Source organism: Plecotus auritus, assembly GCF_963455305.1.
Source record: "Plecotus auritus genome assembly, chromosome: 11".
In the NCBI taxonomy this organism is placed as follows: Eukaryota; Metazoa; Chordata; class Mammalia; order Chiroptera; family Vespertilionidae; genus Plecotus; species Plecotus auritus.
Genome location: NC_137777.1, coordinates 51,133,619 through 51,160,824, shown reverse-complemented (window position 1 = coordinate 51,160,824; position 27,206 = coordinate 51,133,619). Strand labels below are relative to the sequence as shown.

The 27,206-nt window shown below is 48.6% G+C and overlaps 1 protein-coding gene across 1 annotated transcript in view; it reads left to right on the top strand.

The window, feature by feature from the left end:
* The window catches only part of MRPS28 (mitochondrial ribosomal protein S28), a 117,492-nt gene extending 108,508 nt beyond the window's left edge, over positions 1 to 8,984 (top strand). Inside the window, exon 3 of the mRNA XM_080646940.1 lies at positions 7,839 to 8,984. Within this exon, the coding sequence (XP_080503066.1) occupies positions 7,839 to 8,007 (169 nt within the window). The 3' untranslated portion in view covers positions 8,008 to 8,984. The remainder of the gene's footprint in view (positions 1 to 7,838) is intronic.
* The last annotated feature ends 18,222 nt before the right edge of the window (positions 8,985 to 27,206 follow it).

Here is a 27,206-nt window from a genome sequence, read left to right as displayed (position 1 = left end):
ACCCTGAACCACACGGGACGTGAAAAGAGGTTCCCACACCCATCCCTGCTCACCAGATTATTCTCGGGTTGCTTCCCTCCATTTGCATTTTAAGCAAGCACCCCAGGTGCCTCCGATGTACTGGAGAGTGTGGCACCACTGTTCAGAGGGCTCCAGGAAGTGAAAGCATGCATCGCCTCCTGTGGGGGACAGCATGACCAACCAAATCCCTGCCTCGGGCGAGAGGGAAGATAACGCTTACATAGGGATAACTATGACACAGAGTAAAAACCTGGCACCATAATAGTAGAACCAGCTACAGTAACCGCCCCCTCCACCCCCACCCCCCATATTTGCCGTTTTGCTTTCCACTGTTTTGGTTATCCACACTCAACGTCAGTCCAAAAACATTAAACTGAAAATTGCAGAAATAATTCCTAGGTTTTCAGTCGCTCGCCATTCTGAACAACATCATGAAATCTCCTGCCACCCCTCCATCCTGCCTGGCACGTGGCTCATCCCTGTGCCCAGTGCCTCCGCACTGTGGACGCTCCTGCCATCTGGGTAGACAGTGGTCAGATCCCCTGTCCAGGGATCGCAGTCCTGGTGTTCGGGAAGCCCTAATTGACATCCTAGTGGCCCAACGCTACTCACATAACCTGCATCACAGTGTATTGCTATAGTTGTACTTCATTACGAGTTATTGTTCGTCTCTTGCTGTGCCTAATGTGTAAACTCTGCAGCATCACAGGTAAGGGCATGGAGAGAAGCATAGCACGTATCAGGCTCATGCTCTCCATGGTGTCAGGAGCCCACTGGGAGTCCTGGAGCCTGTCCCCTGCGGATGAAGGGGGACGGCTGTACTCCCGACAGCAGAAGTCAAAGGATCTTGTAGGCTTTTTGTTTTGTTTCCTGTCCATTTGGGTGACCTTCCTTCGTTCAGCACACATGCAGGCCTGCAGTTGGCTTTTCACCTTTACCGGCTCATGGAACAGGTCGTAGAATTTCCATAACTTTTAGAGACGAAGGCAAAGCTATCGTACTGTTATCGCTGCTGCATCTAAAAATGGGGACAGTTTCGTCTCCTGTAATTACCAAGCACACGGGCCTTCGTGATGTGGCCGTTGTCTTTCTGAGTTGGGATTGCAGCGTTTGTATGACAGACCCAATCTGCATGGAGGGCTTCCTGTGCTCAGAGTTCTTCCCAGTGACCGTGACACGTTCGTCTCTGCTCAACACAGTCACCGTGCCCTCCCATGGCTGGTTATAATCCACCTGTGAGCAGTGCCCCTAAAAACAAGGAAAAGGAAATAGACCCGTTACGAACAATGGAAGGAGAAGAGAACTAGCACTTACCAGTCTCTGCCAGGCAGGGTTCAGAGAGGCTGAGTGAGGAAGACACCGTCCACCCCGCTGCCGGGAGCCAGGAAACTAGACCTTCCAGACCCTCGCCAGCTGCTGGCTCTTATTGGCGAGTGTCTTGTTAATTTATTGGCAGACAGCTGAGTCCCTGCCGCTTTGGCATGCGCTGACACAGATAAGTACAGCCAGATCGTGGGGCGGTCAGTCTAACGGGAGACCAGAATCGCACAGGCCACCGGTACAGGGAGTGAGGGCCTCCACTGGTGTTCGGGCTGAGGGCTGCGCGTTCCCATGTGCTGTCCTGTCCAGTCTCACCACAAGCCTGCAGTGCCCGCATGCTGTTCCCGTGTGCTGTCCTGTTCGGTCTCACCACAAGCCTACAGTGCCCGCATGCTGTTTCCGTGTGCTGTCCTGTTCGGTCTCACCACAAGCCTGCAGTGCCCGCATGCTGTTCCCATGTGCTGTCCTTTTCGGTCTCACCACAAGCCTACAGTGCCCGCATGCTGTTTCCGTGTGCTGTCCTGTTCGGTCTCACCACAAGCCTGCAGTGCCCGCATGCTGTTCCCGTGTGCTGTCCTGTCCAGTCTCACCACAAGCCTACAGTGCCCGCATGCTGTTTCCGTGTGCTGTCCTGTTCGGTCTCACCACAAGCCTGCAGTGCCCGCATGCTGTTCCCGTGTGCTGTCCTGTTCGGTCTCACCACAAGCCTGCAGTGCCCGCATGCTGTTCCCGTGTGCTATTCTCATGTGCTGTCCTGTCCAGTCTCACCACAGCCTGCAGTGCCCGCATGCTGTTCCCGTGTGCTATTCTCATGTGCTGTCCTGTCCAGTCTCACCACAGCCTGCAGTGCCCGCATGCTGTTCCCGTGTGCTGTCCTGCTCAGTCTCACCACAAGCCTGCAGTTCCCGAATGCTGTTCCCGTGTGCTGTCCTGTTCGGTCTCACCACAAGCCTGCAGTGCCCGCATGCTGTTCCCATGTGCTGTCCTGTTTGGTCTCACCACAAGCCTGCAGTGCCCGCATGCCAGGGCCAGCCTGACAGGTTGAACTGGGCTGAGGTAGGGAGGTGGGAATTGAGAAAAGAAAGAAAGACAGGAAAGCGGGATCGGGAGGACTACAGGTCATCGAAAGACTGCAGCAAGTTTATTAACTGCGTAATGCTTTTTATACACAAAACACTGAATAGGAGGTCTGTCAAGAGGAATGTATTCTTTGTTCCTCTTAATCTCTAAGGGAGAGACAGAACAGAAGGACAAATTCTCAGTACAGCAAATCTCAGTAAATAGTTACAGACTTCTTGGTAAGCTATGAAAGGTTGCTCTCATTCTACTGATAGCCGCCATCCAAACAAGCCTGGGAAAACTGTGTGGGTAGGGGACAGCCTTGCTAGTCCCTTCAGGTGCAAGGACCTTTTCAGCTTACACCCGGTCTCCAACAGATCCCCCTTCTTTGTTTTTTAGGCGGAGTTCATGTAGTCTTATTTGTAGGGATCGGATGCTAGATCCGATGGTTCAGAAGCAAACTGGAAGCAAACAGACAATAGTTGATATCTGGATGGTGGACAAATGGTGGCAATGTATGTCCGACCCTCTCTGGTTTGGTCCTGGGTAACCTGCAGCAACGTGCAGCTGCTGACTGCTAGCATGGCAAGGCGTCGTCAGCATCTTCCATCTCTGGACTGTTTCTCCTCTTGTCTTCGTGGTTGGAGCATTCCTATCAATTCCTCTCTGTTGTAGGAATCTACATGGTCTTGGAGTTGTTTTCTGAAAATACACAAACATATTCTCGACCAAAAGTTAATAAAGGAATCTTTTCTATAAATTTCACTTGGGATCCTTTTTATTTTTGCCCAAACAATTTTCCTTTGGCCTGTTTTGACACCATGTATGTTTTTCATTGGTGTCTTGCTGTTAGTATTACAAATGAAAATTAATTTTTTAAAGTAAAAATTTTCTAATTTACTTACAGGATATTTTTCCTTACATGATATTCTTCTACTATCCCCCCCCCCTTTTTTTTTTTTTTGATTAATGGAGGGTTTTTGTTACTTTAAATTCCGTCTTAAAATTTTGCTATTGAATTTTAAGAAATATTTTGCCCTCCTTAGAGGCTAAAACCTTTATAACATTTAAAATATAGTTATTAATTTTTATTTGATAAGAATTTCTATGTAATTTCAAGTATATTAGATCTGTTAAATTTAAAAAGATTTCCTTTAAGAAGAGAGAATAAATTTCTTTTATTACTCTGGGCCCTTGGAGCTTTCCAAGAATTATCTCTGTTAAAGCCTTGAAATTTTAACATGGAAAAAACTATCAAATATATATCTATATTTATATCTATATATGACATAAAGATTATAATACCTTTTATAATTATTTTAAGATATTAATTAGATTTTAAACTAGTTTTTGTATAGAAAAATTTTGGTTGGGATTACAGAATTAATCCTCTTTTTTAATTAGACTAATAAGTAACTTATTTTAATTTCCTAATTATTTTCAGAGAAAACATAATATTTTATTTTCTTAATAATTTTTTATACTTTAGATATTTAATTACTATAACTATATAATTTCTCTTAATTTGCACTTTGAACTTTTAAAGCTGGCAAATTAAACAGTAGTTTCTAGATTAATAATATTTTTATTTTCTTAATCAATTAATAGCTTTAATTCTGTCCTCTAGGTTTTTTATAAGGAAATAAACTTAGATTATTAAACAAGTTTTTATCTTTTGATTAACAGGCCTAGCCTAGCCGCTTGACCTTTTAAAACGGCTATGATTTTTCTTTGCCTGGGGAAATTGAGTAGCAAGCCTGCAAGTATTCAAATGCAAAAATTGTCCTTAAAGAAGGACTATTGGTAGGAACTGGTCTACCTGTCCTGCTGCGGGAAGGGCGTCTACCCTTCTTTCTCTATTTACAAAAGGCATAGCCAGCCCTTACCTGGGCTATTTAGATTTTTATAATTAATATATTATCTATATTTTAACAATTTCTTTGAGATTCTAGAGTTAATTATAATTATTTTAAAGTATTTACTATTCATAGATTCTATAACAGAGACAAATTTACTTATTTTCTTGAAGGCCTTAAAAGTTAACCTTTTAACAAGGTTTATTAGTATTTTAAAAACTCTTTATTATGGAAATGCCAATCCTGCTGCTAGAACCTAGCCTGTGTCTTCTCCTTTTGGTTCCTTTATGCCATCTTTACTTTTTCATGGCGAGAAAGGAAACTTTAAATTAGTATACTGGGAGAGTGGGCTTCTATATTGGCTCTCCACGCATCTCCCTTCCCCCACATCCTGCTTGCTTCGGGAGAAGTTTTAGTAACAGATCTGGCCGAATTTCTTTTCATGCTCAAAAGAAAGACAGATCTTAAATTTTTTCTTCCTTTTTCGCTTTCTGAAGTAATAACTAATACCCAATTTGGCCAAGATTTGTATTTCCCTGCGAGTTCTTCTATAATTTTTAAATGAAACCTTAAGTAATCTTATTGCGGGCGAGCAGATAGCTCTGCCCTCTCCTGCCACCTTTGAATTTCTCTGTACCAGAGGTGGTTTTAGCAGTGGAGTTTCACTTATTACAGATTTTAAATTCCAAATACAAACTAAGATTTTAATTTGAACAAGAAACCACATTATTTTATGATCGTATAGACTTCAACATTTGCCTATAAAGGGTACTTTCCCTAGACCCTAGCTGTCCCATGCTTTACTCCCGACTATCAAAAAATTGCTCCTCCCTTACCTTAACGAGTGCACTCTTTATCCGGAGGAGTTCCTCACCCTCTGCTTCCCAAGTCCTCAGGTCCGTGTTCAGGCGCCAATTGCCAGGGCCAGCCTGACAGGTTGAACTGGGCTGAGGTAGGGAGGTGGGAATTGAGAAAAGAAAGAAAGACAGGAAAGCGGGATCGGGAGGACTACAGGTCATCGAGAGACTGCAGCAAGTTTATTAACTGCGTAATGCTTTTTATACACAAAACACTGAATAGGAGGTCTGTCAAGAGGAATGTATTCTTTGTTCCTCTTAATCTCTAAGGGAGAGACAGAGCAGAAGGACAAATTCTCAGTACAGCAAATCTCAGTAAATAGTTACAGACTTCTTGGTAAGCTATGAAAGGTTGCTCTCATTCTACTGATAGCCGCCATCCAAACAAGCCTGGGAAAACTGTGTGGGTAGGGGACAGCCTTGCTAGTCCCTTCAGGTGCAAGGACCTTGTCAGCTTACACCCGGTCTCCAATACCCACATGCTGTTCCGTGTGCTGTCCTGCTCGGTCTCACCACAAGCCTGCAGTGCCCACATGCTGTTTCCGTGTGCTGTCCTGTCCAGTCTCACCACAAGCCTGCTGTTCCCGGGTGCTGTTCCCGTGTGCTGTGCTGTCCAGTCTCACCACAAGCCTGCAGTGCCCGCATGCTGTTCCCGTGTGCTGTCCTGTCCAGTCTCACCACAAGCCTGCTGTTCCCGGGTGCTGTTCCCGTGTGCTGTGCTGTCCAGTCTCACCACAAGCCTGCAGTGCCCGCATGCTGTTCCCGTGTGCTGTCCTGTCCAGTCTCACCACAAGCCTGCAGTGCCCGCATGCTGTTCCCGTGTGCTTCCTGCTCGGTCTCACCACAAGCCTGCAGTGCCCGCATGCTATTCCCGTGTGCTGTCCTGTCCAGTCTCACCACAAGCCTGCAGTGCCCGCATGCTGTTCCCGTGTGCTGTCCTGTCCAGTCTCACCACAAGCCTGCAGTGCCCGCATGCTGTTCCCGTGTGCTGTCCTGTCCAGTCTCACCACAAGCCTGCAGTGCCCGCATGCTGTTCCCGTGTGCTGTCCTGTCCAGTCTCACCACAAGCCTGCAGTGCCCGCATCTCTAGCAGCCGCGAGGAAGCTGTGGTTTAGAGAAAGCAGCGGACGAGGTTCCCGGCCAGGACGCTGTGGGGCTTGGGTTTGCGTCCAAGTCCAGGACTGCAGAACCTCTGTCTTCCTGGGCATCCAGGGCTGACCCTTCATCTGACAAGGCACGTCGCAGTGCCGCGGCTCTCGGGAGGGCATCTGAGGCCATCGGCCTGGTATTTAAGAACCAGTAGGACACAGAGAGACGGGCGTTCCAGCAGTGCCTGCGACAGAGGCCTAGGGGCAGAGGAAGACAATGCGTGGGCTCGGCGGTTTGCGGTTTGCACCTCAGCATTCAGGGAGGGCCGGGAGGTCTTGTCAGACCTCAGCTTTAGCCAAGCGCTGTGGGACTTGAGGGGCTAAGGTGCAGAAACATCTGTGTCCAGAAATGAATAAAACGTGGTAACTCGCTGGATGTTGCAGGGGAGGAGGGAAGGCAGGTCCACATGAGTGAACGCTGGGTAACCGAACCCCTGTGCTGTGAAGACAAACGAAAGCATCCCTTGAGCACAGTGATGTGGGAAGTAGTGTTGGCTCTGCCTTGCTGGAACTCACTCATTTCCCCAGGGGTTACTTCCTATGAGTATCCTCTGTAATTGTAATTTCCTAAGAACATAAAGCGATGTCTCTGTTTTCTCTTTCATTTTAAAAATAAAGACAGAAAATGTGATGTCTGCTGTCAGGCACACATGCACACACATATATGCCCTATGGAGGGACTGGGAAATGCGACCAACTTTACTGTTTTCCAAACTTTACAAAAGGACATAACTTCTAGAATCAGAAAAATCACAAGTCAAATAGCCTAAATGTGTATTTCATGGACCGTTCATAAATTCCTTCAGAATACCTAGCCAGACATTGTGTTCATGATACTGTCTGCCAAAATCGTTTTCCAGTGGCTTTTGGGGAGAACTTTGTTTCTTCACTTTCTGCATATGTGGAATTATTTTAATTTTAAAGTATTTGAAGTAGATATTTTGATTTTTAAAGATTTGTGTTTTTTAATCGGTAGGGATATTTTCACTTTCCCATACCTTTCTGTAATGCTGATGTTTAAACTCTTAAAGTAATTGATCAAGGAAGAAAGGTAAAAATGAGTGTCAGTTTTTATTTGGTGTTGTATTGGCTATGTTATTGATCAAATTGAGCCATCATGCATGTTATCTCCAGATTACTCCTTAATTACAATCAGTCTCCGTTATTAAGTACTTTGCACTTAGATTCTGTTTTCAATTTTGCTTTTATAAAATTTCCTTTAAAAGAAGATTTTAATTTTGGAAGAAAAATGTATCTGAAAACCTTTTTTGTCACCTTGATGCTCTCCAACTTTATAAACGAATGATGACATATTAGAAGAAATGTCAATTTCAAGAACCAACTTGTTTGAATTTCAGTTTGGAAAATATTTTATTTTGGTTATAAGAATCTTTAAAGGCAACTTTAAGGTGAAAATTCTGACACAACTAAATTACTTTTATGTCAAAAATTATTTCTCAGATACTGGTGTTAATTTCTTTATCTTGAGCCAACACAAATCAGAATTAGAATTTGTATTATACTTTAAACTAGTTCATTTTATGCAGAATTATGGATTTTTTTTTTTTTCTTTTTAGGAAATACCAGATCGGAGCCAGAGTCCGGCTGCGGCTGCTGGATCTTGAACTTACGTCCAGGTTCCTGGGAGCGACCTCAGACACGACTTTACTGGAGGCGGATGCAGTGCTCCTGGGGCTCCAGGAGAGCAGAGGCTCCAGAGCAAGAGAGGAGCCTCGTGAGCAATGAGTGGACTTTGCTTAGTGCCCCCCTCCTCCTTGGTACCACCAGGACAGTCCCCAGCAATGCATTTTGAAAACTGAATAAATGATTGAAAGAAGACAACGAAGCTGTAATTGTAGCTCTTGTTTGTAAGAATTTCCTTAGCTGTGCCTCCCTTCCCCTTTTTGTACCATTTCCCCGTTGTTTGGGATAGTGTAACCTGTACTGAGCAATGCTGTGATGGAATAAACACGCTGTGGGAGCTGTGTGCCGCCACTGTTCTAACCCCAAGAACAGCAGTAAGCAAGTTAGACAATCGCTCGCATCATGGAACTTACCCTCGACTAGGGGAAATAGATGACAAATAAGTGAAAAACACAGTGTATTAGAGAGTGACGTGTGCTAAGGACAAAAATAAGAAGGGAGGGCTGAGGTTCGAATAGACATTTTTCCAAAGAGGACATACAGGTGGCCAGGAGGTCCGTGGGAAGGTGCTCAGCATCCTGGAAAGGCACATCCAAACCACAGTGAGGTACCACCTCACACCTGCTAGGATGGCTGTTATCAAAAGGACAAGAAATAAGTGTCTGTGAGGACGCGGAGAAAAGGGAACCCTCGTGCGCTGTTGATGGGGGTGTCAGTTGGTACAGCCACTATGGAAAACAGTATGGAGATTGCTCAAAAAATTAAAATAGAGCTACCAGCATTCCACTTATGGTGTTTATCAGAATAAAACGAAACACTAATCACAAAAAGATGCATGCACCCCCATGTTAATTGCCACATTAGTTACAATAGCCGAGGATATGGAAACAACCTAGGTTGCTGGATGAATAGGTAAAGAAGATAATGCTAAATATATAAATTGGAATATTACTTGGCCATAAAAAGAAGAAAATCTTGCCATTTGTGACAACATGGGTGGGCTTTTGAGGGCATTATGCTCAGTGAAATAAGTTAGAGAAAGCTAGTATACCACATGATCTCACTTATAGGTAGAATTTAACAAAAGGGGAAAAACAACCCATGGATTATAGACTAGAGAATAGATTGATGGAGAGGGTAAAGGAGGATGAAATGGGTGAAGGGGATTATAAGGTATAAATTTCCAGCTATAAAATAAGTCATAGGATGTAATGTACAGCCATGGTGACTGTAGTTCGTGATACTGTATTGTAATTTGCCAGTTGCTAAGAGAGTAGATTCTTTTAAAAATTTTTTTCTTAATATATTTTTATTGATTTCAGAGAGGGAAAAGAGAGAGAGAGAGAGAGAGATGCATCAACGATGAGAGAGAATCATTGACCAGTTGCCTGCCTACACACCTTGAGCCTGCAACCCGGGCATGTGCCTTTGACTGGAATCAAACCTGGGACCTTTCAGTCCACAGGCTGACACTCTATCCACTGAGCCAAACCAGCTAGGGCAAGAGAGAAGATCTTAAAAGTTCTTTTTACAAGAAAAATTTGTGATAATGTATGGTGATAGATGTTAACTAGACTTACTGTGATCATTTTGAAATATGTCAAAATATAGACTCATGTCGTATATCTGAAACTAATATAATGTTATATGTCAACTATAGAAAAAAAATAAAGCAGGGGCCCTAGCCGGTTTGGCTCAGTAGATAGAGCATTGGCGCAGACTGAAGGGTCTGGGGTTTGATTCGGTCTAGAGCATGGACCGTCGGTTGCAGAGCTCGATCCCAGGCCCCAGGCAGGGCATGTGTGGAGGCAACCAATCGATGTGTCTCACATCGATGTGTGTGTGTGTCTCTCTCTCTTTCTCTCTCTCTCTCTGTATCCCCCATCCCTTCTACTCTTCCTAAAAATCAATGGAAAAAATCCTCAGGTGAGGATTAACAACAATAAATAAATAACGCAGGGAATGGGGTTATGTTGTCAGACTGACAGACTGAGATTGAACTTGAGTGTGGTGTCAATGGAAGGCCTCACAGATTCACTTTTTTTATGAAAAAGATTTTATTTTTCCACTGATACAGTATTTTGAAAAAACTTATGAGCTTTTTATTGTTATTGAAGTTAATTGATTTATGACATTATACTGGTTTCAGGTCTACACCATAATGACTTGATATTTGTACATAGTGTGACATGATCACAGTAAGCCTAGTTAACATTCGTCACCATTCATAGTCACCAGGAATTCACTTGTGGATAATAGCTGAAGGGAACGGAGTGAGCTATGTGAGTCTCTGGGAAGGAATATTCTGGCAGAGGGAACGGCCAGTGCAAAGGCCCCGAGGCGGGACTGTGCCTTCCAGTTTAGGGAACGGAGGAAGCCGAGCATCTGAGCGGAAGAGGAGTACGGAGTACGAGAGCCTGGAGAAGTGGGAGGCCTTGCAGGTCCGAGTGTGGACTTGGGCCTGTAATTACTCTGAGGTGGAGGGTCACTGGCGGAATTGAGCAGAGGCAGGATATACTCTGACTGACAGGTGAGCAGGATCCCTTGAGTAGACCAGCTGAGTAGACTGACCAGGAAGTAGGGCAGCAGCAGCAAGACCTGGAGGAGATTGCAGGGATCCCGGCGAGAGGATGGCGGCTGGGACCAGTGTGGCAGTGGGGTGGGAAGGCTATCTGGATATATGTTGAAGGCAGAGGCAAAGGTACTTCCTAATGCTGAGTATGGAGTATGTGATCAAGAGGGGAAGGATGACAGCAAGGTGTTTGGCCTGCACAATGGAAGCGTTGAGTTGCCCTTAACCAGGATAGGGAAGGGCGGGGTTGAGCGGCCTATGAAGAGTCAGTTTGGAAGTGTTAAATCTGAGATGCCTCTTAGCCATCTGAGTGGAGATGTTCTGAAGGCAGTTGGACATGTGGGTCTGTAGTTCCTGGGAGAGGTTTGTACAAAAGATAGAACCTTGCAAATCACAAACATCATACTCCAATTATGTAAGTCGGGAGCCCAGAGCAAAGGTTGCCACTAGAAGAGTCCCCTGTTAGTCAGGAATAGCCCATTGCTGGTGGTCCCACTGAGCTCAGTCCCTGGAGATGCCAGGGAGTACCGCTTGGCCCGAACACGGTGGTGGCCTTTCTGGCACAGCAGTGGGAGGCTGCCTCCGAGCTACCTCCTCGAATCAGACTGACTCCCTCCTTGTAAACCACGGTATTGGGGTAGAATTGACATGTAAATGCTGAACATAAAGTGTATAACTCAAGGAATTTGAAGATAAGTACACAGCCATGAAGCCATTACCACATCAAGGTCAAAGGCATCTCCATCACCACCCAATGTCTCCTCCTGCCCCTCCCCCCTACCCTTAAGATTTTTTGAAAGAAAGACTGCTAGCAAGATGGAAGTCACTATTGTACGTGACTTAATCACAAAAGTGACATTCCCTCGGTGTCGCTATATTCTGTTGGTTGGTAGCAAGTTGAGAATAGAGAGGATTAACAAGGCTATGAATGCCAAGAGGTGGGGACACTGGGGTCACCCGCAGAGTGCCTGCCAATGTATGTAGAAGGCAGATAATTTTCTGTCCAGTTTATAGTCTCTGGGTCAGGAGTGGCAGGCTTTGGACCTGGTAGAGATCACGAGATCTGGTCTTTGGGCAGCGATTGTGATTGGACAAGGCTTGGGGGCGAGGGTCATGGATGTGAGTTAGTTACGCACTCTGGAGGGATGTGGGTAGTTGTAACCAAGAGGACAACTGTGATAGATTGAATGTTCATCCCAGTCCTTCAGTCCCCTAGAGTGGAACCCTTGCTACCATCTCATGATGGATGGGGTGAGAACCCGTGTCATTGAGGAACTCGTTTCTGTAATTGGTTTAAGCCAAGGACATAAGTAAGTTCAGGAAAGATTTAGTTGACTGAATGGTAAATCCAGACTTGGGTATTAAAGGAGACCAGGGGCCCTGGCTGGTTGGCTCAGTGGATAGAGCATCGGCCTGCTGACTGAAGGGTACTGGGTTTGATACCAGTCAAGGGCACATGCTTGGGTTGCAGGCTCGATCCCCTGTAGGAGGCATGCAGGAGGCAGCCGATCAAGGATTCTCTTTCATCATTGATGTTTCTCTCTCCCTCTCCCTTCTTCTCTGAAATCAATAAAATATATTTTTAAAAGGGTGGGGTGGAGACCAGGGGTTTGAAGCACATCCCCAAACTTCTGAGGCCAACATGAATGAAATACCACGAGACTCTGACACCACAGGCTGGTCAGACCATGGGGCTGACCCAGTATTGCATTACCTATATTCATATCCTTTGGTTTTTAAAAATAAATACACATTTTAGTATAAATTCCTAAGGGAAACGTGTAGTTTATTTGAAAAGACCATAGCCTCTCCCCATGTTTCTCTTAAACTAATTACAAAGAACTCAGATGTTCTGAGCCAAAGGATGTAGGAAACTTGATGAGCAAATGTGTTATTTTACATTCCCATACCTGCCTTCTACATGTGGAAATGGAAACAGGGTTTGGAATGGAGCATCTCAACCTCCAGGTAAGGAATTATAGGGACCCTGAAATCATCCTGTGGACAGATGAAATCTTTAGAGACCAAAAAATGGCTCAGATTACTACCATTTGCTGCACAAAATTGCCTGCTTGAAAAAACAACCCCACTCTTCTGCCCTACTCTATGTCTCAACTCATTATGGTTTGGGGAAAAATGCACATGAGGCTGTGATAGCAATAATTATTGCAAATGAATGAATAAAAGCAAGCAAGATCCTGTGTCTTTTCCAGGCAACACTTAAATGCAGCTTTCATTTTAGATGCAGTAAATACCACAGAAGCCAGTAGAGAAAGATGATGTCCCAACTCCCCAAACCATACTGAAAGGAGTGGGAATTCCACTCAGGCAGGCAACTGAGACGAGGATTGTGGGTAAATGCTGCAAGCTTATTGGCCAGAAATAATGGCATGTCTTAGTTATGGTGCTGCATAACTATCTTTTAGACATAGTTAGTGATGCCCAGTACTACTGACTTCCCAAAATAGAACCACAAAATGGATGACAATTTAGGTAATCCCATGCCTGTGATATTTTTTTTTAATTTTCTGGTGCGTTAGTCATTTCTACCTTTGATAACACCTTCCCCTTCCCCATGCACGCTCTGCTGCAGGAGTTAACAACATTCGACATGACTGGTGGACCAGAGAAAGTCCTGGCGAATCTACCCAGAGGATATAATCTAACTTCAGTGTTACATTGTAGGTGTGGAGCAAGAACTAGAAAAAACAGAAAAGACCACAAGAACAAGAAAGAGGAATTATAAAGCTGGACCTTCTGGGAAACTAGAAATTAAAGTCTTACTCAGGTGAGGTGAGTTAACTTTACAATGGTTATCCTATATAATAAAGAGGTAATATGCAAATTGACCATCACTCCAACACACAAGATGGCCGCCCCATGTGGACACAAGATGGCCGCCACAAGATGGCCAGCAGGGGAGGGCAGTTACGGGGGAGGGGGGCATGCTTGCAAGGGAGGGTAGTTGGGCGCAATCAGGCCAGCAGAGGAGGGCAGTTGGGAGGGACCAGGCCTGCAGGGAGGGCAGTTGGGGGTGACCAGGCCTGCAAGGGAGGGCAGTTAGAGGTGACCGGGCCGGCAGGGGAGGGCAGTTAGGGGTGACCAGGCCAGCAGGGGAGAGCAGTTAGGGGCAATCGGGCCAGCAGGGGAGGACAGTTAGGGGCAATCAGGCTGGCAAGGGAGAGAAGCTAGGGGTGACCGGGCCAGCAGGGGAGGGCAATTGGGGGCAACCAGGCCTGCAGGGAAGGACAGTTAGGGATGACCAGGCCTGCAGGGGAGGGCAGTTAGGGGCGACCAGGCTGGCAGGGGAGGGGAGTTAGGGGCGACCAGGCCTGCAGGGGAGGGGAGTTAGGGGCAATAGGGCCAGCAGGGGAGCAGTTAGGAGTTAATCAGGCTGGCAGGGGAGTGGTTAGGGGGTGATCAGCTGGCAGGCAGAAGTGGTTAGGGGCAATCAGGCAGGCAGGCAGGTGAGCAGTTGGGAGCCAGCAGTCCTGGATTGTGAGAGGGATGTCCCCCAGGCAATTTGACATCCCTCTAGGGATCCCAGATTGGAGAGGGTGCAGGCTGGGCTGAGGGACACCCGCCCCCCCCCCCCACCCCCTGTGCATGAATTTCACGCACCGGGCCTCTAGTCTTCTCAATAATTCTCCAAGCCCGCCGGGTGGGGTTGGTAGGACATCCTCTGTGGTGAATGTTCACCATGTGGGCCATATGGCCACTTGAGAAAGGCCGTGATGGGCAAGGAGGACCACAGAGCTCCCAGGTTATTAAGGGCAGCACAGAAGTCCCTCTAGCGAGGAACTGGAGCTAATACGATAAGGCTGCGCATCCTCAGAGGCCCCGGTGGCTCCCCGTGTTCCTCACCTGCACCCATCAATGAAGGACAGCTCCAAGGCAGGGCCCAGAAGGGAGCCCAGAGCGTGGGGCTGTTTCCTCCCCTGTCAGGCATCTCTCAGGTTTCTTTCCTATCCTGAGGCCGCCTTCCTCCAGTGAAGGGCCTGTCCTGGGGGATGTGCGTGTTGGGACAAAACACTAGTCTTTGCCTCTATTGCAGGCATGTACGGCCTTCATCATGCTCTCCAAACCCCCCGGCCTCGCTGGTGTCACAGGTCTGCACAGTCAGTCCCCGTGGGCGCCAGCAGGCCCTCCACGCGCCCCCCCCCCCTCCTCCTCGTGCCCCTCTACTCACCCGCGCCGGCAGCTCTCCCCATGGGCTCTCCCTCAGCCTGCATTTCCCGCGGAGGCCGGCGTGGCGTCAGGAATCATTGCAGGGACACATGGAGGACAGAATCTGTTTCTCTACCCATTCCTAATGCTATGTGAACACGGCTGCTAGTTAATAAAGAAGGTTCTTTTAAATGTTATTGATCAGAAAAACATTGTAAACTCCTGCTTAGTCAGATTTCAGTTGCTGGGGAATATGTAAATGTGTACGCCACGAACACTCGCAAATGAGTTAGTCTGTCTCCTGTCTTCAAACATTTCCCGCTTTTTGGAATGGGGAGCACTGAGCAGGCTGGGATGTTTCCCGTGACGCCAGGCCTACTGTCATGGACACAACGTCACAATGCGGCAGTTTCCCGGGGGGAAGGTGGGCAGCGCTGCTCGCTCCTAAGCCGTCCCGTTCTAACGGTGACTGTCACCGCTGGCTGTCAGCTGCTCCGCTTACTCACGTCATTGTCGCTGCTGCTTCTAGTAACCCCCACGCTGCTCGTTCACGCAGGGGCCTCTGCCGAGCATACTGCCCCAGTGACTGGCCCTCAGTTCTTCTGTTTGCTTTCAGCATTTTTGCCACCTCCCTTCTCAGCGGTCGGCTGTCACATTCGATGGTGTCACGTCCTTCTCTAGCTCGTCAGCTTGTTGCACAGAAGGCGGGCAGGGGCTGAGGGCAGAGGGTGGCCTGTACAGAGGCGCATCCGTGTCAGGATGTCTTTTCTGTTTCGAAGCTTTGTGTTCACTCTTTCCAGAAGCACCGCTTTGTTTCCGGCTTTACAAGTTGTGATCAGTCTATCACTGAAAGATGAAAGGTTTTAGGAAAAAGGACAAAACAAATAAGAAAATAACTGATGATTTTAAAATTAAATGTTAAGAGTGCCCCGATATAATTTCCGAGGAAGAGTGGTTGGGTTAATTATTTCTGCTTTGAAGCCAATTAGTACTTGCTTGGTAGATTTGTGTCTTACAGAGGCACTGACACTCCATTATAAATTGTAAATCTCTCCAAGGTAGGGACTGAACTTTTCTCCTTTTTTGTATCTGTTGCCTGTAATTTAGTTGATTTAGTGGCCATTCGTGTACAAGGGTCTCCACCGACAGAGAAGGATTAATGCTCTGCATACTCTGCTCCCCAAGGAAGCAGGCACTTGAGCAACGAGAGGGTGGACACTCTCCTGGGCCCCTCAGTTCTCTCCTGCCTCCCCCCCAGCCTTCGCCGCCACCCCACCGTCACCCCTGCTTTCTGAGTCAGTGGTTTCACTTGGTCTCATAGCTTTGGACAGAAATTAGTTCATGGCCATGGACAGATCTCTGCACACAGATTTCAAGTCCCATCCGAGCCTGGTTCGTATCTGCTGGCGATTCTATAGCGAGCAGCTGGGTGCTGGGCCACGCTCCCAGGGTAGCGTTGTCCTGGCCGCCCGGAGGACGGAGGAGGTGACTGTGTGAGTGACATGAGAGGATGTCCCACTGCTTCCTGCTGACTCTGCTTTTACTTCTCTGTGGGCACAGACGTTGGATTGTCACTGTATTCACTGCAGCCAGGGTGCACTCGCTGGAGTGCTGGGTGTGGGACGCTAAGGAGGCTGCGAGGGGAGGAGAGCACTGGCTCTCGGTGAGCTGCTGGCTCTCCCAAGGTGAGCTGCCGGCTCTCCCACGGCGAGTGTGCCGGCTCTCCCACGGTGAGTGTGCCGGCTCTCCCAAGGTAAGCTGCTGGCTCTCCCACAGCGAGTGTGCCGGCTCTCCCACAGCGAGTGTGCCGGCTCTCCCACGGTGAGCTGCCGGTGAGTGTGCCGGCTCTCCCACGGTGAGCTGCCGGCTCTCCCACGGCGAGTGTGCCGGCTCTCCCAGGGCGAGTGTGCCGGCTCTCCCACTGTGAGTGTGCCGGCTCTCCCACAGTGAGTGTGCCGGCTCTCCCACAGTGAGTGTGCCGGCTCTCCCAGGGCGAGTGTGCCGGCTCTCCCAGGGCGAGTGTGCCGGCTCCCCCAGGGCGAGTGTGCCGGCTCCCCCACGGTGAGTGTGCCGGCTCTCCCACGGTGAGTGTGCCGGCTCCCCCACGGTGAGTGTGCCGGCTCTCCCACGGTGAGTGTGCCGGCTCTCCCACGGTGAGTGTGCCGGCTCTCCTGCGGTGAGCTGCTGGCTCTCCCACAGTGAGTGTGCCGGCTCTCCCACGGTGAGCTGCTGGCTCTCCCACTATCACAGGGATCCGGCCCCAGCGCTTTCCTGCCTTCAGTCACGGATCACCCCTGTGCTGACAGGCAGTGCTTTCCCAAGGATGCTGGAAGAAGGCCACGTAGAAGCTCAGCATTGGGCAGCTCATTCAGTACCACAGAGAGGGGACCAGGCGCCTCAGCCACATCTGTCCTCACAAAGAGCGAACCTCTGCTCTGCTTGGCCACCCCCTCAGGTGCCCTCGTTCGCATACTGAACGGTGCTGGGTCATTCCAGAGTGGTCCCACTGTCGCCACGTGAAACTCCCCAGCTCCGCTGCTTCCTCTGGCCGCAGCCCCGTGGGTGAGACTGTGACACGGCTGGGAGGCGTGTCTCTTCACTGAAAGTGGACATACAAGCAGCGGAGCCGCAGCGAGGCCGCCAGATGGACGGTGTGACGGACAGCTCCTCACCAGTCCTCCGCGGCGCCGTCTGTGCGGATTCCTGGTTACGTCGCAGGACGGCAGAGCAGATGCTGGAGCGGCTCTTCGCGGTCCCTCCCAGGCTGCAGTGGAAACTGAAAACGCAGCAGAACAATGGACAGCCATTCGCAGCGATCATGCACAGTTTTATCGGCACACGTCCCAGTCTGTGCTGGAGCGACCCGTGTTCCTGATCTCGGGTTCAGCGTTCCAAGTCTGATTCCAGGGAGAAGCGAGGGGACCCCGTCCCCCTGCCTTTGTGGACCTGAGAGTTACCTTAAATATGAGGTCATCACTTCCTGATGGGTATTCTGGCCACATCAGGTTTTTAAATGTTTCTTTTCCAAAGGAATCATGTTCAGAGACACTCTTTCTGTCTTGGGCAAAAGCAACATCTCCTTTCTGGATGTAAACCTGTGGCCCTTGTTAAAGTGAGAGTGAAGAATAGTATACACGTGTGCAGTTCCCCACCTCAGACCCCCTAACTCCATAGCACACACGTGTGCAGTTCTCTCCCTCAGACCCCCTAACTCCATAGCACACACGTGTGCAGTTCCCTACCTCAGGCCCCCTAACTCCATAGCACACACGTGTGCAGTTCCCCACCTCAGATTCCCTAACTATATAGCACACACGTGTGCAGTTCTCTCCCTCAGACTCTCTAACTCCATAGCACGCACGTGTGCAGTTCCCACCTCAGGCTCCTAACTATATAGCACACACGTGTGCAGTTCTCTCCCTCAGACTCCCTAACTCCATAGCACACACGTGTGCAGTTCTCTCCCTCAGACCCCCTAACTCCATAGCACACACGTGTGCAGTTCTCTCCCTCAGACCCCCTAACTCCATAGCACACACGTGTGCAGTTCTCTCCCTCAGGCTCCCTAACTCCATAGCACACACGTGTGCAGTTCTCTCCCTCAGACCCCCTAACTCCATAGCACACACGTGTGCAGTTCCCCACCTCAGGCCCCCTAACTCCATAGCACACATGTGTGCAGTTCCCCACCTCAGGCCCCCTAACTCCATAGCACACACGTGTGCAGTTCTCTCCCTCAGACTCCCTAACTCCATAGCACACACATGTGCAGTTCTCTCCCTCAGGCTCCCTAACTCCATAGCACACACGTATGCAGTTCTCTCCCTCAGACCCCCTAACTCCATAGCACACACGTGTGCAGTTCTCTCCCTCAGGCTCCCTAACTCCATAGCACACATGTGTGCAGTTCCCCACCTCAGACCCCCTAACTCCATAGCACACACGTGTGCAGTTCCCCACCTCAGACCCCCTAACTCCATAGCACACACGTGTGCAGTTCTCTCCCTCAGACTCTCTAACTCCATAGCACACACGTATGCAGCTCTCCACCTCAGGCTCCCTAACTCCATAGCACACACATGTGTGCAGTTCCCCACCTCAGGCTCCCTAACTCCATAGCACACACATGTGCAGTTCTCTCCCTCAGACCCCCTAACTCCATAGCACACACGTGTGCAGTTCATACCTCAGACTCCCTAACTCCATAGCACACACGTGTGCAGTTCTCTCCCTCAGACTCCCTAACTCCATAGCACACACGTGTGCAGTTCTCTCCCTCAGACTCCCTAACTCCATAGCACACATGTGTGCAGTTCCCCACCTCAGGCTCCCTAACTCCATAGCACACACGTGTGCAGTTCTCTCCCTCAGACTCCCTAACTCCATAGCACACACGTGTGCAGTTCTCTCCCTCAGACTCCCTAACTCCATAGCACACACGTGTGCAGTTCTCTCCCTCAGACTCCCTAACTCCATAGCATACACGTGTGCAGTTCTCTCCCTCAGATTCCCTAACTCCATAGCACACACGTGTGCAGTTCTCTCCCTCAGACTCCCTAACTCCATAGCACACACGTGTGCAGTTCTCTCCCTCAGACTCCCTAACTCCATAGCACACGTGCAGTTCCCACCTCAGACTCCCTAACTCCATAGCACACACGTGTGCAGTTCCCACCTCAGGCTCCCTAACTCCATAGCACACACGTGTGCAGTTCTCTCCCTCAGACTCCCTAACTCCATAGCACACACGTGTGCAGTTCCCCACCTCAGGCTCCCTAACTCCATAGCACACACGTATGCAGCTCTCCACCTCAGGCTCCCTAACTCCATAGCACACACATGTGCAGTTCTCTCCCTCAGACTCCCTAACTCCATAGCACACACGTGTGCAGTTCTCTCCCTCAGACCCCCTAACTCCATAGCACACATGTGTGCAGTTCCTACCTCAGACTCTCTAACTCCATAGCACACACGTGTGCAGTTCTCTCCCTCAGACCCCCTAACTCCATAGCATACACGTGTGCAGTTCTCTCCCTCAGACTCCCTAACTCCATAGCACACATGTGTGCAGTTCTCTCCCTCAGACTCTCTAACTCCATAGCACACATGTGTGCAGTTCTCTCCCTCAGACTCTCTAACTCCATAGCACACACATGTGCAGTTCTCTCCCTCAGACTCCCTAACTCCATAGTACACACGTGTGCAGCTCTCCACCTCAGGCTCCCTAACTCCATAGCACACACGTGTGCAGTTCCCACCTCAGGCTCCCTAACTCCATAGCACACACGTGTGCAGTTCCCACCTCAGGCCCCCTAACTCCATAGCCCACACGTGTGCAGTTCCCACCTCAGGCGCTCTAACTCCGCGTTTCTAATACTTTCTGGTCAGACTTGATGAGTCATCTCTGTGTTGGGGCACTCACCAGTACCTTTCAATCAATGCTGGCCAAAGGCACTGGAAGCATTATCAGTTTAAAAACTCTTTATCCTCCCCTTACTGTGTTGAGGTTACATGCAATCCATATATGTAAATGGTGACAGAAGATGATTTGACTTTGGGCAGTGGGCACACAATGCAATATATGATGTATCATAGTGATGTGCACTTGAAACCTATATGACCCTATTAACCAATGCTTTAAATCTAATTTAAAAACCAATTTATTTAAACAAACCAAAAAACCAAGTGTGTATCTTCCAAACAATGACTAAAGGGTTAGTAAGTTGATTTCTTTCTTCCTCATGTAGTCTACATTTAAGTTACTATTATTTAGTAATTTAAAACATTAATGTTTATGCTGAGTCATAGGTTTACTGATGCAGTAAAAATCTTTCTACCTGGCCTCTTTGGGACCTGACATCTGGGTGCAGAAGCACCCAGAGTTCTGGAAGCCTCGTCTCCAGCTGCCACCAACCTGCTCAGCCCCACCGTGTGTACAGCGCATGTCTGAATGTGGCCGTGGCCTCAGCCTCCGCCTCCCACTCCTCACCCGGCTTCCTGCGTCTTGTCACTCAGGCCAGACCATGGGGCTCAGCCCACCCCCTGCGTAGGCAGGGCTCAGGTGCGCATTTCCATGGCAGTGGTGCTTAAAGGAAACAGAATCAGCAGCCAACAGTAATAGATGTTTCAAGCAGGTATTATATGTTCACGTTTTCTCATGACTTGGATTCCTTTCCAGTTGTTCCCGGTCTTTTCATTTGAGTTGCGCACGTCTTAATATTCTCAAAATAGCTTATCTTGAAATCTCGCCGTTGGCTCTGTACAGAACCCTGGAGAACGGCGCCTTTGGGAAAGCCACACACCGTTGTGTCGTGTTGTAACAAGCATTCCTTCCTCAGGAGCACAGCGCCAGCACAGCTCCGTCTGCCCAGGCATGCTCTGCCAGAGGAAACAGCGTCGCAGTCTGTGTTTGCCTCTTTAAAACAGCCTTAAAGGAAAAGAAGTCCAGGAAAGCACGGAGAGGCTCTCACCTCTGACTGTGGGCAATTAGTCTTTTCCCTCCGTTGAGGGATTGGCACCTGGCCTGTCACCGTGGAAACTATCTGTGGATTGACCAGCAGGAAAGCCCCGGGGACTGCCTGGAGGGGGCAGTCTCCAGCCCCTGGGCACATTTCTGCTCCCTAGAGGTTTTCAGTGAGGAACAATAAAAAATGAGGAGGCAAATAGAAAAGCATAAACATCTGGATGAGCGAATGCAGTGTGAGGATCCTGTCTGGTATGTAAATTCTCTAAATCCTTGGAGCAAGAGCACCCCACCTGGGCTTCCTTAAAAGGCAGTGTAGACATGAAATGTTCCCTCTGACACTCTTCTGGGGACCAGAGGATGGGTGTGAGCACAGTGGTGCAGCCCTGGGACCAGGGGTACAGGTGTGAGCACAGCCTCTGCAGCCCTGGGACCAGGGGTACAGGTGTGAGCACAGCGGTGCAGCCCTGGGACCAGGGGTACGGGTGTGAGCACAGCGGTGCAGCCCTGGGACCAGGGATACAGGTGTGAGCACAGCGGTGCAGCCCTGGCCTCCCGAGCTTGCACTGCAGTGTGGAAATGCTACTACACACATACCCTCAAGGACAAATATATAAAGATGTAAATTTGGTAGGTTCAAGCATGAAAAAGTTCATTTTGCACGGGAATGCCTCTGTAAAGAAATGGGTTGGGGAGAATTGGGAGTGGTGTAGGGAGAGAGGCAGGCATCTACATAGAATGACTGGCACATATGAAGACCCAAAGGTAGATGAGAGCTTAGTTGCTCAGACTGGGGAAAGAAAGAAAAAAGACCAACACGCAGAAGTGTCAGGATCACCATGGGACAAATATTGTTTCAGAAGAAAATTGATGATGGTGTCAACTGATGGTCGCTGGAACTAATTCAATACCAATAGGAATCCCCAATTTAAGGTGCGATGAAGAAGGAAAGTTCTTTAGTCAGTGCAAACAGCTCAATAGTGTTACAGCTCAATTATGAAGCAGCAGCATGCTGTTCCACGGCTGTGAGGTGGCCCTGGGAGGGTAGTCCACTCCACTCTGGTCTGCTCTGCCTGCCCCAGCTGCTCCCCTCTGTGCTGCTCCCCTCTGTGCTGCTCCCCTCTGAGCTGCTCCAGTGGGGTGGATGTTTTCAGTGTTTCAGCGCCAGCCAGGGGGACACATCCCTCAGTCTTGGATGGCAAGGGATTGATCCTCCCTGAGCCAGAGTGGAGCTGACTTATATAGAGAGAAGTCCCCACCCCTGGTTCCTGATTGGTCTGTCCTCATGCAAATGAGGACTGAATCCTTTCAGTTTGATTGGTCCATAAAGCACTGTCCTGATTGGTCAGAATGGAGCTATTCTGATTGGTCCGTGAAGATGCTAAGGGGGTGTAGCTGTGCAGCTCCAGCTGGACAGGAAAAGTCTCAGTCCTGTTGGTTGAAACAGGATTCCAGGAACTTGTATGTAAGGGCTGGCTCAGCTGTCAGGACACAGTGCAGTTCAGTGCCGGCTTCCCCAGGCGCAGCGTGAATGAGAGTCCGCTGTTTAGAGATGGTTGCTAGGCTCTGCTTTTAAATTTGAGGCCAATTAGCCACAGAAAACCTTATTGGTAGATGTCTTCTTTCTCGGGGTCAACAATAGTTTTACAAACCTGACAACTCTGAAGCCGCTTTTTTGAAGAAAATGAAGAGTTTAAAAATTGAACAATCAATGGTCTAAAATGGGCAGTTAGGGGTGATGTAAAAATGTTCACATGAACTCTATTCGTTAGCAATTGAGTTCAGCTGTGTGTAAGAGAAAAACAGACAACAGTGGCTAACAAGGAGAGGTTTCTTATTCTCACACAAGTGCAGAGCGAACCAGTGCCTGGCTGTCTGGTGGCTTAGGTCTCTTGGCCTCTCCCTCGTGACTACAAGGTGGCTGCTGGGGCTCCAGCTCCAGTCATGATCTTGACTTTCCAGGTTGGGACAAGAGTAATGTAATGTGTGTATCAGGAAAGCACAGCCTTGGAACTCGTCAGTGGATTTCACATAAATTTTATTGGTCAGAACAGTGTCATATGCTCATTCCAAGTTGCCAGACAAGATGGGAAGTATTTTTAAACTGGGCATGAAAATTGGTTTCTGTTAACAAGGAAAAGGGAAGAATGGTTGTTGAATGGGCAACCTGGGGTTTTCAGCCTACTCTATAGGTGGAAGTGCTTTTTTCCGACACCTGTCCAAGTGACTTTTGTTACATGTTTTCAAAAAACCCTGCCTTTGGGGCATGTGTTCGTCATCCTCTATGACCCTGAAAGTGTGGAGGAGTCTGTTGTAATATTAACAGGATGAAACCAAAGGAATCTCCTTGTGATGAGTCATTGAGTGAACATTGTGTTTGACCCCGGTTTGTTTACTTTGAGGGCGTGTCTTGTCCTGCTCCATAAAACCAGGGCATCTGGTCTCCTGCTCCCCTGTGGCTTCTGTAGCTTGTCTGCTGTAGTTTGGGGGTGAAAGAAAACCAACAAATGGACTTTCTAAATGACTTAATTAATCCAAGATGTATGGCATTTCAGATCATCTGTTGCATTTCAGAACTCGAGATTAGCTTTGCCCACCAGTGTTTTCTGAGATCTTGGTTTAATCGAACATTCTTCTCGAGGAGCCGAGGAAACGATGGGTCTGCGTGGTGGAAGGCACAAGGAGCCATAGCTTGAGAAGCCACGTGGACGACCACAACTTGCATACTCATGGCCTCAGGTGCTTTTTCAGACATGGTAGACAGTTCTGTGTGGATTTGGGCACATTTTGTGGGGGCAGTGCCCCTGAGGCTCATGCCTACATGTGGTTGCCAGTCTATATGGTGGCCCCAATCATCTCTCCCTTCTCGTGTTCTTATTCTTGTGTAGTTCCTTCCACACTGTGTCAGGGTTGGCCTCTGTGACCAATAGCAGTCGTAAGAGATATCGTGGCTTCTGCCTCGCTCTCTCTCAGATCACTTGTTCTGGGAGAAGATGGCTGCCGTGCTCTAAGGACTCCAAGCACTCCTCTGGAGAGGCCCTGTGACGAGGAGATAAAGCCTACTGCCCGCAGCCAGTGAGCAACCGAGATCTGTCGTCAGCCACGAGAATGAGCCGTCTTGGAAACAGACCCTCCAGCCTTGGTTAAGCCTTCAGATGACAGAAGCCCGGTCAACATCTCGACTGCAACCCCACGAGTGACCGTGAGCTAGAATTACCCAGCTGCTTCTGGATTCCCGACTCACAGAAACTGAGTTCATCATTATTTGTGAGTTTAAGCCACTATAATGCAGCAACATATAATATATCACATATTTTTGCTTTCTACTCGGGGGCACCATGATACTGATGAGTATTGGCTTGGCCCAAGCACATGCATAGACCAGGAAGTTAACACCCTGAGAATGACCTTTGACTCTGGGATGGGACCTGCTGGGTGGATAGACCTGCTTCCTACCTTTTACGAGGACAATGCTGGAAGTGGACTTCCCAGGTGGCCCCTGAGAAGAATCAAGCCTGTCTCCCGAAGTACTATTTCCCTCCTTTGCTGTCTGGCCCTCCTCTATCTCCCTCCTCCTCCCTCCGATCAACCCCCAGATGACCTGTCTTCACACCAGCTGAAGTCAGGCTCCTCCTTCAGGGAGTCCCGAGCGAAGACAATGCCCCAGGGCTGTTCAGAATGAGAACGTGCACATGGACTTCACGGGTGAGAGCAACAGGCTCAGCCCGGCTTGAATGGAATGCGCACATCTGCTCATCTTGTTGGAGGGCTTCGTTAGCAGTGCGATGCTTTTTACTTTCTTTCTCCTCTTTAAAAAGACATGTGAGCATTTTTTAGGTGTCAGCTTTGAAAGTTTCCTAATTAGACATGTACATGTCAAGGACCGTTATAAACCCTTTCTCTCGGCATTAATGAGGAATAAAATAGCTCCCGAGGAAAAAGGTAAATTGTACGTATTGCATTCCTTGGTTCTCAAAAAAGCAAGCTCCTTCTCCATAGGCTGATTGCCAAGTTCAGGCACCATGAAGAAGCTCCTCGGGGCCCTGGTGTCCTCCGCCCACCCCTCCTCCCGCAGCCTGCCCGGTGTCCGCTGGGAGAGTAGGTGCACTGCAAACGTGTTTTTCTAAGGATGAGCTCAAGCTTCTTTCATTGTGTGGAGGTATCGTTTTTTGGTTTCTGTTCACATACAGTTTGGATATGGCCTGGTTTAGGGTAACAGTGGGCGAGTTCTTTCAATTCCACACCAGACATGAGCCCCAAGCCAGTGGGAGGCGAAGGTTGGTCTTTCAACACATGTTTAGTCCTTGGGTCTTTTTTTGATGAAAAGAACGGTCCTCACGCGCTCGGATTTCGTTCTCTTTACGAGGAGCTCTCTTGAATTAACTCATTGTACTAACCATCTGAAGTCTGGCTCCTTAAAGCCATTTGACCTCAAAAATCAAGGCTGCTTTCCTCTGGCTCTGCCGCTATCTACGTGCCAGAGAGACGGTCAGCAAGTGTCAGTCCAGGCCCAAGTCCCGCTGACTCAGACCCAGGCTCCTTCAGCAGCCATTTCCTTTTCATAGCCACCCCCCTGACCTTTCAAGTGCAAACTCAGGGCGGTGATGAAGCTCCAAGCTATTCTGTCCACTGGCAAAGTTTTTCTGTGAATTTGGATTAAAACATGAGGATTCCAAGGGCTTTAGGCCATTCACTCAACATGCAGAGAGTGCCGCCAGGTGCCGGCTCGGCCGCAGATGGGAAGTGATGAAGGCACCGCCCCCATCCTCCAGGAGCCCAGCCCGTGAGAACTAGGACTTAAGTTTTTAGAAAAATAATGAGATTTTTAGTTGGTGTCATTTTTGAAACTTTCCAATGGGATATTTACAGACAAGGATGCTCAGTAAAGCCAGACATTGCGTGATAATGATGATGGATGCGTGATTCCTATTCCAAACTCCCCTTTCCTGGTAAAATAACTTTACAATGGCTACCATCAATAAGTCAACAAACAACAGTGCTGACAAGGATGTGGAGAAAAGGGAACCTTAGTACGCTGCTGGTGGGGATGCAGACTGATGCAGCCACTATAGAAAAAAGTATGGCGTTTCCTCAAAAAATTAAAATGGAACTCCCATTTCACCCAGTGATCCCACTTCTGGGAATATATCCTAAGAAACCCAAAGCACCAATCAGAAGAAAATATATGCACTCCTGTGTTCATAGCAGCACAATTTACAACAGCTAAGATCTTGAACGAGCCCAAGTGCCCATCAGTAGATGAGTGGATAAAAAAGCTGTGGCACATTTACACAGTGGAATACCATGCAGCTGTAAAAAGAAAAAAAGGACTCTTACCCTTTGAGACAGCATGGAGGGACCTGGAGGGTATCATGCTAAGTGAAATAAGCCAGTCAGAGAAAGACAAGTAGCACATGATCTCATTCATATGTGGCATCTAATGAACAAAATAAACTGATGAACAAAATAGGACCAGAAACATGGATCCATGAGACAGAATAACAGACCTCATTGGGGACTTGGGGCGGGGGGTGGAGATTAACCAAAGAACACATATGCCTATATGTAAAACCCATGGACACAGACAGTAGTGTGAGGAGGGCCTGGGGTGGGGCGGAGGTTGGGTGGATGAGGGCAAAAGGGAGAAAATGGGAGACATCTGTAATACTGTCAATAATAAAAAACACATGACTTTGCAAGACAATTGAACAGTCTTGGAAAGTGCCCAATAAATGTTATCTCCACCAAGCCAAGTGCACGTAATTCAGTTCTTTTCTCTCGAGACACAAAAGTCTGGTTTCCTAGGTCTGGCTCTCTCCTCCATCTCACTCCGTGTGTCCATCATGACCCCAGCGTGACTTGTTCCTCCTGAGGTCAGGGACAGAAGGCTGCCCTGGGGCGGCCCCTCAGCCGAGCCCCATGGGAGCTGAGCCTTCTGACCAAAGTGTCAAAGCGACCCGCTGCGGGCTGGGCCCCAGAAGCTTGGGAGCTTTGGTTTAAGAATCAGGCCATGGAGCTCTTTGGAGAGCTGGAGCTTTGGGAGAATAAAAGGGTGAGGCAAGTCCCAAATGTGCTCGCGTTATGCTAGCATTTAGGGAG